Raw genomic sequence first — 12,887 nt, 5'->3', positions numbered from 1 at the left:
ATTCAAGGGGCCCAGAATCGCCAAGGCAATCTTGTAAAAGAATAAAGTTGGAGGACTTATGCTTTCTAATTTCAAAACTTACTACAAACTGCAATAATCAAGATAGTGTGTTACTGATGTAAGGATAGACAGACATATTGATCAGTGGAATAGAATTGAAAGTACAGAAATAAACTCTCACGTTTATAGTTAATTGGTTTTCAACAAGGATGCCAAGACCATTTAATAGGGAAAGAATAGTCTTTTCAACAAATAGTGCTGGGAAAACTGAATATCCACATGCAGAAGAATGAAGTTGGGGGCCAGCCTGGTGGCGCAGTGGTTAAGTTCGCATGTTCTGCTTCTTGGCGGCCTGGGGTTCGCCGGTTCAGATCCCGGGTGCAGACATGGCACCGCTTGGCAAAAGCCATGCTGTGGTAGACGTCCCATGTATAAAGCAGAGGAAGATGGGCATGGATGTTAGCTCAGGGCCAGTCTTCCTCAGCAAAAAAAAAAAAGAGGAGGATTGACAGTAGTTTGCTCAGGGCTAAGCTTCCTTAAAAAAAAAAAGAAGAATGAAGTTGGACTCTGCTTCACACCATTTTCAAAAATTAACTCAAAATGAATCAATGATTCAAACATAAAAGCTGAAACTATAAAACTCTTAGAATAAAACATAGCTGCAATCTTTGTGACCTTCAATTAGGCAGTTAAAAAATGAGCAAAAGCTCTAAATAGACAGTTCTCCAAAGAAGATAAACAAATGGCCAATAAGCACATGAAAAGATACTCAACATCGCTAATCATTAGGGAGATGCAAATCAAAACCACAATAAGACACAAATTCACACCCACTAAGACAGTTAGAATCAAAAAGACACAGTACCTAGAGTTGGCAAAGATATGGGGGAATTGCAACCCTCATATACTACTGGTGGGAATGTAAAATTGTGCAGCCACTTTGGAAAAGTTTAGCAATTCATGAAATGTTTTAATATGAGTTACCATATGATCCAGCAATTTCACTTCTAGGTATATATCCAAGAGAAATGAAAATATATGTCTACACAAAAACTTGTATATGAATATTCATAACAGTATTATAATACTGCCAGAAAGTGGAAACAACCCCAAATACCTATCCATCAACTGATAAATAGATAAATAAAATTTAGTAATATTATTCAACAATAAAAAATAAGTGCAATATTCATACATGCTGCAATATAGATGAACCTAGAAGTCATTATGCTAAATGAAAAAAAGCTAGTCACAAAGGACCACATATTGTACTATTCTATTTATAAGAAATGTCCAGAGAAATCAAATCTATAGAGACAGAAAGTAGAGACAGACAGATTAGCAGTTGCCTAGGATGTGGGGGACTGGGAGGATTAGAGGGTGATGGCTAAGGAGTGCGGGCTTTCTTTTGGGGATGATGAGAATATTCTAAAATCGATTGTGCTGATGGTTGTACAACTCTCTGAATATACTGAAAACCACTGAATTGCACAAATTGAATGAGTGAGTAGTATAGTATTTGAATTGTATCTTAATAAACTCGTTTTTTAAAAAGAGAGAAAATAAGCACTTCTGTCTGGGTCTTAAAGGACATAAGCATCCTCTTTCACCTCCCTCCTCCCACCCCCGCACCTGCAATGGTTTTAGTTTTGGTGAAGTTTCAGGAGTGGAAGGTGGGACAGGGAGGTATACCAGAGTCTTAGTGAGAATCTCATTCAGTCTGATGGACAGATCTGAAAAGAATGCTATAAATAGTCTTGTGATAACAGAGCAGACAGTTAAAGTTACTCTTATGTTCTTTCATTAAAATGATGCCTTGACATCTAATCTTCACTGGTTTTCCCTGGCCCAGAATGATGAGGAACTGAGTACCAATTATGGTTCTTGAAGAAGCAATCCAAATCACAAAATCATATCTACCAAAAGACTCATCCATCCCAAGGGGAAAAATGCCTGGACTCATGAGAGTCAAGAATGATAGCAGAATGTAGAAATTAAGGCAGTTGGTATTATTTGTCACTTTTATGCAGCAAGCCAATTAATGGGCCTCTTTTTCCTTTTCAAATGCCCAGTATTAGAGTACTTAATTTGTTTGAACCATGGGAATGGCCTTAAGAAAATTGAAATGGGCTATTAGTAAATTATAGAAGTTATCCTGAAAACAATTCTGCAAGATTTTCTCTCCCAACTAAGTTTGATGGAACTGTACTTTGACCTATGACTGACTATCCATTGTAATCCACATTACCATACTAGGGAAAACTTACTTTCTCTCTTTTTCATCAGCTACCCGTGTTAAGATCCATTTCAGTTCAGAATTATTATATAGACCATCTCCCATTGATACCGTTATCAATGGTACCAGTTGTAGCCTATTTTTAAAGTTATTTGCTAGTGTGTAAAAACTGCATGAAGTTAAAAACCAAAACTTCCAGAAAATATTTAATATTTTCTCTAATATGATTTTGATCCTCATTTAGAGTATTATTGGTGTGCTTTTGACATTGAGAATATGCGTATCATAATTTAAATATTTCCTAAGAACCTAACCAAATAGAAACCTTGCCATTGAAGTACTTAATCCAGGTTTATTAAGCTGTGCAAAAATACACTGTTGAATTTGGAACATATCAAATTTTTCTTTTGTAAACTGAACAGCTCTGGATTGAAGAGTCATTTCATTTTATTCACTAAATATTTATCGAGTGCCTGATATCTCAAGCGGTAATCCTGACATAGACCACCTTTCACACGTTCCACGTTAGAAACTTCCCCAAATGGGGCAGTTATCCCCTCCTCCCTCTTGCCATCCCTGCTGTACTGCACATTAAAGATTCTTGCTTTCAATCTAGATGAAGTCCTTGTACTAATCATAGAAATGAGTTAAGAAATCACTAACATGGATTTTAATCTGATGCATGAGTTATTGTTATGCTGCAGTAGCCATTTGCAGTGGTAGTGAGACCAATTTGAACCTAGCCTGCAGGACTTGAATTGTATAGCATCACAGTGCTTCTGCCATGAACTCCTGCTCCATCCATCCAACCAAATAAGCCTGGGTGGCTGGGTGGTCTAGACTCCAAGCAGTGGCCACAAATGGTTATTATCTTCCATATCCAAAAGATTCTAAGAATAAGACATGTAGGCATCTGGGATTTGTGAGGATAAGTTTCTGAGAATTTGAATTTATGGGTCTAAAGAAATTCTTATGAGGTGAGAATATGCACTTTTGCCTTGATCTTCCCAGCTCATCATTGAGGAATCAGTAGTTATTTGCTGGGCATTCAATGGTTATTCCCGCCAGAAGTGGTTATTTTGGCATACAAGCAGGCTCTTAAAAAAAAAAAACAAAAAACCTGACTTTAATCCCACAATCTCTTCCTGCTAACACTCTAGTCTCTAACATCTATCCCATTTTTCTGTCCCTTTGCAAAATAACTTCTTAGAAGAATTTTTTTCACCTGCTGTCTTACCTTCTATTCCCTTTTCGCTTTTCTAGTTTAGCTGCCCATCCCTACCACTCCATTGAAAATGCTCTTGTCTAGATTACAACTGTCACTCCGCTGTGGTTCCAGTGTGCATTTTCTAGCCTTATTTTAAGTACTCTCTGAACACAGCTGACTTTACCTCCTTCTTGACATACTGTCTTCTCTCGGCTTTCATGGGACTCAGTCTTCTGATTTCTTCCTCCCTCACTGGCCATTCTTTCTCAGTTTCTTATGCTGCCTTTTAGGACACCTCAGGGCTTCCACTGGGTTCCTTTCTTTCTTCTCTTTTTCACTCTCTCCCTAAAAGATTTAATTCAACCTCACAGGTTTCAATACCATGAATATGCTAAAGACTCCCAAGTTTATTTCACCAGGATAGACTTCTCTGAGTTCCAGATTCATGTCTGTACCCAACAGCCTACTTTAAATATCCATTTGGAAACCTCAGACATCTCAAGAGTTTATGTATATCCTGTATTTTGGATTGGCTCATTTTTTAAACTGTACTTTATTTATAATTATATTGAAAACATGTAATAGATATAACTCCAGGACTAGAATATTTTTATTTGTCTTTGCTCTTTACCAAGGAGAGTTCAATTCCCAATTCAATTCCAAAATGTGTATCTACAACCCAAATACCTCTTCTAATCTTCAGGCTCATTTATGTAGCTGCCTAGTTCCTATCTCCACTTATCTCTAACTTTACATGACCCTTAAATTATTTGAATATCTAGCTCCTTCTCATTCTTTATGTCTTATACTTCCCAGAGAAACGTTCCCTGTTCACTCTATCTGAAGTAGGTCTCCTTTGTTATTCTGTATCTCAAGTTCCTTTCAAAACACATATCACAATTTGTAATTAGTCATGGTTTATTTACCAGTGTACTTTTTGCCTTCCCCGCTAGACCATAAGCTTCATGGGGCCATGGACTCTATTTTATTCCCCATTGTATCTCCAGATCTTTCACAGTGCCTGGCACATAGTAAATACTCAGTAAATATTTGTTCAGTCAGTCCATCATCCCCCAAAAGAACTTTCCAGGAGGCCCTATAATTTATTTACTGTATTCAAATGAATTCAAGTGTAACACTGAGTTGAATTCCCTGTATTATGAGCCAGTGCTGATAACAATCTCTGTGCTTGATTTTATCTTTTGAAGATTCTTAGGAACATATTGAAGTCCTTTGCTACTTGTGAATTTTATGGTTAAAATTAGAGGAAATAATTTTCTTCTTTTGTGATACAATCAGTGTTAATTAAATTTCTTTATTCCAGGATGGAAGGCTAACATTTTATCCAGGAAGTCAGGTAGTGAAACTTCCTTTTATCGACTTCATGAAAGCACATGGCACTTCCTTTCTGAATGCCTACACAAACTCTCCAATCTGTTGCCCATCGCGCGCAGGTATGAGAACGCTTAATATTAATGAAAGAACGTGGCCACAACTGAAAATATTTCCACAATTTAAAAGAGTATACCCAAAAGTAGGATTGTAAGTCAGATTTGGCACCTAATAATAAAAAGTTTTAATGTAAGTGTGTGCTCTAAGGTATGCATTGGGTATTGGAGTTACTAGAATTTCTATTTTTCAAAAGTAGGAATTTTTGTCCTCTAAGATGGTATTTAGTTCATGTGCTACTGTTTCCCTTCCTTATGACTGGCGACTAAGAATCTTTTGACTATCCAAGCAAATGAGGTAATACCCTTATTTCCTAGAATAGTTCTATTTCCAAGGAAAATTTTTCAGCAGTAGTACAGAGAGTTGGGAGGAGACTTCAGAGGATACCACAAAGCAGTTAGGACTTCTCATACATCAGGATGACCCGAATTTTTCCATATTATTTCAGATTACGTACTTTATCTCTTTCTCTTCAGTCTCAATTCACTTTATATCAAATCTGATTGTTCACTTTTATTATAGTAATTTAACAAATAGGCATAGTTTTAATGGCATAATATCACTGACATTAAGCCATGAATAATTGAGAAATAGGAGGAAACTGCCATTTTTATAATTTCTGTCTCTTCTCTGACAGAGTTCTTTCCTTTTCTTCTGTCTTTCTAATTTATGATTGTTCGCCTCAGAACTCATAAACAGGACTCAACGATTTGTTTTTGTCTGTAAGTTCCTGACATGATATTCTCTGTGATTTGAGTTCATAGATTCTTTCACCTCCATTTGCAGCTCTCTCAACTATATAGTCACCAGTGATTAAAGGAAACCTAATATGTTATAAATGATATTTCAATGATGAAGGACAAAGCATATTAAAAAACAGTTTTGTTAATTTTATATTCTTTTTTTTTTTTTTTTTGAGGAAGATTAGCCCTGAGTTAACTGCTGCCAATCCTCCTCTTTTTGGTGAGGAAGACTGGCCCTGTACTAACATCCGTGCCCATCTTCCTCTACTTTATATGTGGGACGCCTAACACAGCATGGCTTGCCAGGTGGTGCCATGTCTGCACCCGGGATCCGAGCCTCAAACCCGGGGCTGCCGAAGCAGAACATGCGCACTTAACCGCTGCGCCACCGGGCTGGCCCCTAATTTTACATTACTTACTGAGCAAGTGGAATGAGCAGTGGACTAGGGTGAGGTGATGACCCAGATGCTAATCCTCAAAAGACCATGTCAAGCAAGTCAATTTCCTTGTCTACAAAATGCTGTTTTATGCTGTGTTCCTCCCAGAGTCGTTCTGAGCATCACATAAAATAATGAATGAAAAAGCACTGAACTCCAAAATTTCGAAAATGTTAGGTGATGTTTTTCCCAGAAGAAGTATATTTTGAAGAGTTTGAACAAAGAGAAGGAATAATAGTAAGAAAAACTAACGTATATTGCATCCTTTCTGTGTGCCTGGCAATATTCTGAGTGCCTTACATGTACTAATTTATATAATCCTCATTTTGTAGCTAATGTTATTATCCACATTTTGCAGATGAAAACTGAAGTACAGAAAGGTAAGTAACTTGTCAAAAGCCCCTCAGAAATTGGCATAATTGGGATTCGAACCCAGGTAATCCCCCATCCCACTCCTCAAAAGGAAGCATTTTTGTAGATGAGAAGAGAAAGCTTATTCAAACCTACTATGTGTGTACACAAAAATGAGAAAAAGAAAAGGATTTATTTTTTCCAGTTTTATTGAGATGTAGTTGACATAAAACATATTAATTTAAGACATACAACATGATGATTTGATATATGTATATATTGCAAAATGATTGTCACGATAAATTTAGTTAACGTCCATCACCTCCTATAGTTAGGAATTTTTTTTCTTATGGTAAGAACTTTTCAGATCTACTCTCTTAGCAACTTTCAAATATACAATACAGTATTGTTAACCATAGTTACACCATCCTGTACAATACATCCCCTGAACTTATTTATCTTATAACTGGAAATTTGTACCTTTTCACCACTGTCACCCTTTTCCCCACCCCTCAACTCCTGCCTCTGGCAACCACCCAGTCTGTTCTGTTTCTGTGAATTCAGTTTTTTTTAAGATTCCACATATAAGTAAGATCATACACTTTCTGTCTTTCTCTGTCTGACTTATTTCATTTAGCATAATGCCTTCAAGGTCTATCCATGTTGTCGCAAAGGCAGGACTTCTTTCTTTTTTTACAGCTGAACAAATTCCAGTGTGTGTCTGTGTGTGTGTGTGTGCACGCACTCGCATATGTGTATGTATCTCACATCACATTTCTTTTTATCCATTCATCCATTGATGGACACTTAGGTTGTTTCCATGTCTTGGCTGTTGTAAATAATGCTGCAATGAACATGGGGGTGCAGATATCTCTTTGAGATAAGAATTTTGTTTCCTTCAGATATATACCCAGAAATGAAATTGCTGGATCGTGTGGTAGTTCTAGTTGTAATTTTTTGAGGAACCTCCGTACTCTTTTCCATAGTGGCTTTACCAGTTTCCATTCCCACCAACAGTGTGCATGAGGGTTCACTTTTCTCCACGTCATCATCAACACGCATTATCTCCTGTCTTTTTGATGATAGCCATTACAACATGTATGAGGTGATATCTCATTGAGGTTTTGATTTGCATTTTCCTGAAGATTAGTGCTATTGCACTATTGCTATTAGTGTACCTGTTGGCTATCTCTAGATCTTTGGAAAAATGTTCAGTTCCTCTGCTCATTTTTTAATTGTATTGTTTGGGTTTTTGTTGTTGAGTTGTATGAGTGCTTTATATATTTTGGCTGTCAATCCCTTATCAGATAGGTGATTTGCTAATATTTTCTCCCATTCCATAGGTTGCTTTTTCATTTTGTTGATGGTTTCCTTTGCTGTGCAGAAGCTTTTTAGTTTGATGTAGTCCCACTTGTTTAATTTTGCTTTTGTTGCTTATGCTTTTGGTGTCAAATCCAAAAAATTATTGTCAAGACTAGTGTCAAGGAGCTTACCCACTATGTTTTCTTCCAGGAGTTTCACAGTTTCAGGCCTCACATTCAAGTCTCTAATCCATTTTGGGTTGATTTTTGTGTATAGTATAAGATAGGGGTCCAGGTTTCCCAACACAATTTATTGAAGAGACTATCCTTTTCCCATTGTATATTCTTGACTCCTTTGTCATAAATTAACTGACCATATATGCATGAATTTATTTCTGGGCTCTTTATTCTATTTTTATCTTTGTATCTATTTTTATGCCAGTACCATGCTGTCTGAAGATATAGCTTTGTAATAGAGTTAGAAATCAGAAAGTGTGATGCCTCCAGCTTAGTTCTTCTTTCTCAAGATTGCTTTGGCTATTTGGAGTCTTATGTGGTTCCATACAAATTTTAGGATTGTTTGTTCTATTTCTTTGAAAAGTGCCACTGGGGGCTGGCCCTGTGCCTGAGTGGTTACGTTCACATGATCTGCTTCAGCTGCCCAGGGTTTCGCCGGTTTGGATCCTGGGCGTGGACATGGCACCACTCATCAGGCCATGCTGAGGTGGCATCCCACAATGAACAAATAGAAGGACCTACAACTAGAATATACAACTATGTACTGGGGGTCTTTGGGGAGAAGAAGAAGGAAAAAAAAAAGAGGAAGATTGGCAACAAATGTTAGCTCAGATGTCAAAGTTTAAAAAAAAAAAAAAACGAAAAATGCCATTGGAATTTTGATAGGGATTACATTGAGTCCATAGATTGCTTTGGGTAGTATGGACATTTTAATAATATTAATTCTTCCAATCCAGGAGCACAGAATCTTTCCATTCATTTGTGTCATCTTCAATGTCTGATAGTTTTCGTTGTACAGATCTTTCACTTCCTTTATTAAATTTATTCCTAGGTATTTTGTTCTGTTCTTTTATTCAATTGTAAATGGGATTGTTTTCTTAATTTCTCTTTCTGATAGTTTGTTGTTAGTGTATAGAAACGCAGCTGACTTTTGTATAATAATTTTGTATCCTGCGGAGTGCAGAGTGCGTGAACTTAACCACTCAGCCATGGGGCCAGCCCCCAACTCTCTCTTTTTTTAATACAAGTATTTTTTGCTATGGACTTCCCTCTTAGAAATGCTTTTTCTGCATCATGTTAGTTTTGGTATGTTGTATTTCCATTTTCATTTGTCTCAAGATATTTTTTGATTTCTCTTTTGATTTCTTCTTTGACTCATTGGTTGTTCAGTAGCATGTTGTTTAATCTCCACATATTTGTGAATTTTCCAGTATTCTTGTATTTGATTTCTAACTTCATACCATTGTTGTCAAAAAAAGATGCTTGATATCATGTCAGTCTTCTAAAATTTATTAAGACTTGTTTTGTGGCCTAACATATGACCTATCCTAGAGAATGTTCGTGTGCACTTGAGAAGAACGTGTATTCTGTTGCTTTTGGATGGAAGGTTCTGTAAATGTCTGTTAAGTCCATCTAGTCTAATGTGTAGTTGAAGTCTAGTGTTTCCCTACTTATTTTCTGTCTGGATTATCTAGCCATTGTTGACAGTGGGGTGTTGAAGTCTCCTAGTGTTATTGTATTGCTGTCTATTTCTCCCTTAATACTTGAAGAACAATTTATTGAATAAACAATCATAGTTGTAGAAAATGAGAGAGAAGACATAGTACACTTAAATTTTTTGTGGAAAGACAAGGAATAGGGAAAATCCTTGAGGATTTTGAGGAAATGAGATCTGTACTTCAGTTGACTAACTTGGAAAATTAACCAATAAATACTTAGTGATTATTTTTATGATTGAAAAAAGACTCTAAAGTCAGACAGGCTCTTTAATTCCTGCTGCATTTACCTTAAGCAACTTACCCTGTAAGCCTTAGAGACTCACCTGTAAAATGGAACTAGTAACTCCTTGCAGAGTTTTCCCCTTGATAAAATGAGGTAATAATCAGAAATGTTGGGTAAAGCACCTAATGCAGATTATGAGTCACTCCAGAGCGTGAGCTCTAAACTAGAAGACTCCTTTCTTGGAAAACTGTTTTAATAGTTAAAACAAATTGTTAAGCTTTACACTAATCTCAATTCCTTTTTTTTTTTCACCCAGCAATGTGGAGTGGTCTCTTCACTCACTTAACAGAATCTTGGAATAACTTTAAGGGCCTAGATCCAAATTATACAACATGGATGGATGTCATGGAGAAGCATGGCTACCTAACACAAAAATTTGGAAAACTGGACTATACTTCAGGACATCACTCTGTTAGGTAAAAAATAAAATAAAACAAAAATAATTCTAATAGGCTGCCCTCTGCTATAGCACATACATGTACTCTTTTTATTTTTTTATTTCTCCACAATGGTGAACAGAAACCTCTTAATCCCTTGATTGTGTTAATTTGGCTAAAACTTTAGCTTTTTTAATCTTATTAAAATATTAAAATTACCAATATGCTGGTAATTTTGTTTTTCTTAAACATTAAAGGTCTATAAATAGTGTCTATAAAATTGTTTAACCCAAGATTTTAGTTGAGTTTCCATTATATAGTGGCTACTTTATTATTCACTTTACAATCTGTTTTAAAGACTATAACTTTCTTGCTACTTGCTTTTGTCAGTTCTCTCCAACATGAGTCTATTGTAACTTTTTTTTTTCGTTTTACTAAGTTCTCAGAAACCAGGCAGCGAGCATAGTGGACAAGAGCAGAGATCTGGGATCAGATTGCCTACTTTCGAATCCTAGTTTCTCTGTTTACTACTAACCTATAGTAGTGTAATCTTGGGAACGTTATCTGAAATAACTGAACTTTGATTTCTTTGTTGTGAGGATTAAGTGAAATAATGTGTGCAGGAAGAGCTAACATAGCAGGCCGGAGACTACTGCCTTTAGAAAGGCCTACTTTGAAGGTTGGCCCTTGGCTGACATCTGGGAACTTGAATTTCAGGAGTGTTCCCTCTATTCCCTTACTGATAAAAGAGGCTTACCGTGTACCTAGAGTCTTTGCACAATGTAGTTTATGCTAAACATCTGCTTTCCCTCTGGGATCAGGAATTCTGGTTTGTGCTAGGCAGAAGGTGCCTGCACGATCAGCCCCCAATAACAACTTGGGTGCTGAGTCTCCAGTGAGCTTCTCTGTTAGACAGCACTTCATATGTATTATCCTAGTTCAATGCTGGAGGAATTAAGTGTGTCCTTTGTGACTTCACTTGGAGATTCGTACCTGGTTTCCTCCAGACTTACCCTAAGCACCTTTTCCCATTGCTGATTTTGCTTTGTGTCCTTGCACTGTAATAAATCATAACCATGAGTCCAACTATGTGCTGAGTCCTTTGAGTCCCCCTAGCAAACTTGGGTGTGATCTTGGGGTCCCTCGATACTTGTGATCCCGGCGGAAATACATATTAAAACTTTAGAGCAATACCTCTTGCCTAGCAGGTACTAATTGAGGGTTATGGTAATGGCAGTAGTGATGATGATGATAATGATAACTAGAAAAATAAATTCAGTAAAAATAATGTAAGTGTAGTGAGATGAATCGCGTTTCCCAAAACTTCATGTCCACCTGGAACTTCAGAATGTGACCTTATTTGGAAATAGATCCTACTTACAGATGTAATTAGTCAAGAACCTCAAGATGAAGTCATCCTGGATTTAGAGTGAGCCCTAGCATCCTTACTAGAAGAGGAAAGGACACAGACACACACAGAAGGCAGTGTGAAGGCAGAGGCAGAGATTGGAGTGATCACAGCTACAAGCCAAAGATCGCCGGCAGTTACCAGAAGCCAGGAGGAAGCAAGGAAGAATTCTTCCCTAGAGCCTTCAGAGGGAGCTTGACCCTGCCAACACCTTGATCTCAGATTTCTAGCCTCCAGAGAGAATAAATCTGTTGTTTTTTTTTTATTTTTTATTTTTTATTTATTTATTTTTTTTTTTTTTCTCCTTTCTCTCCCCAAAGCCCCCCGGTACATAGTTGTATATTTCGTTGTGGGTCCTTCTAGTTGTGGCATGTGGGACGCTGCCTCAGCGTGGCCCGATGAGCAGTGCCATGTCCGCGCCCAGGATTCGAACCAACGAAACACTGGGCCGCCTGCAGCGGAGCGCGCGAACTTAACCACTCGGCCACGGGGCCAGCCCCTAAATCTGTTGTTTTAAGCCGCTAGTTTGTAATAATTTGTTACAGCAGTCCTAGGAAACTAAAACAGTGAGTTTTGGGTAAACAGTTACTAAAATAATCTAGAATAATCTGAGCATTAATCTTGCTCTTCTGGTTAATGTTAAATTTCTTTCTTTTCTGTCTTCCAAAATCTAAAAGATGTCAATACTTGATGCCCAAAAGTGATCCTGACATCTCTTTCCCACCCCTGTCTTCTAATCCTTCACCAAATGTTGTCAGTTCCACTTCTAAAATATTTCTCCAATTTTATTCACTTACCATCTCCACCAAGCTTCCATCATCTCTTGCCTACACTATTGACGTGACCTTCTAAATGGACTCTTTTCTTCTATCTGCCCCATTTTCTATAGGCAGCCCGAGTGATCTTTCTAAAATATACGTTTGATCGAATTACTTATCTGCTTAAAATCCTTCAATGGTTTTTTTCTCTGCAGGTGGGCTAAAATCCCAAATCCACAACATGGTTTATAAGACCCGTGGTTTATAATCTAGCCCCGGCCTACTTCCAGTCTCATTTCGTACCACTCTCTCTCTGACCCTCAGTATGTACCTGGTCTTTTAAAAACTTCTTTAACATGTTTTTTACTACCCCTGGACCATTGCACAAGCTAGTCCCTTTACAAAAAAAGTCCATGTATAAAATGCTCTTCCCCCACTCTGCCTGGCTAATGTAACAGAAAGAAAGTCGGGGAGGGGGGGGCGGTAAACGTGGTAGAAGGAATCCAGCAGAACAGAGTTAGACACCCAGCTTCCCTTTTTACCATCCATGTGACCTTGGGTAAGTTGCTTCTGTAAGTGTTCTTCTCTGTAAACTGGAGTT

At 37.4% G+C, this 12,887-nt stretch overlaps 1 protein-coding gene across 9 annotated transcripts in view; it reads left to right on the top strand.

Moving 5' to 3' along the window:
- The window catches only part of ARSK (arylsulfatase family member K), a 64,949-nt gene that overhangs the window by 3,286 nt on the left and 48,776 nt on the right, over nt 1-12,887 (top strand). For 6 of the 9 annotated variants that reach the window (XR_011505936.1, XR_006533983.2, XM_044780038.2 and 3 more), the window contains exons 2-4: nt 4,768-4,897; nt 6,405-6,452; nt 10,000-10,159. Coding sequence is in view for 7 of the 9 variants with exons in the window: in XM_044780038.2 (XP_044635973.2) it covers nt 4,768-4,897; nt 6,405-6,452; nt 10,000-10,159 (338 nt within the window). In the remaining 2 variants the exon portion in view is untranslated. Of the gene's footprint in view, nt 1-4,767; nt 4,898-6,185; nt 6,310-6,404; nt 6,453-9,999; nt 10,160-12,887 lie in introns of those variants that run through there. The other 3 variants (XM_014867629.3, XM_044780039.2, XM_014867634.3) reach the window with 3 other exon arrangements.

This window comes from Equus asinus, chromosome 9 (genome assembly GCF_041296235.1).
Source record: "Equus asinus isolate D_3611 breed Donkey chromosome 9, EquAss-T2T_v2, whole genome shotgun sequence".
Classification (NCBI taxonomy): Eukaryota; Metazoa; Chordata; class Mammalia; order Perissodactyla; family Equidae; genus Equus; species Equus asinus.
This window is presented reverse-complemented; position numbering and strand designations above follow the sequence as displayed.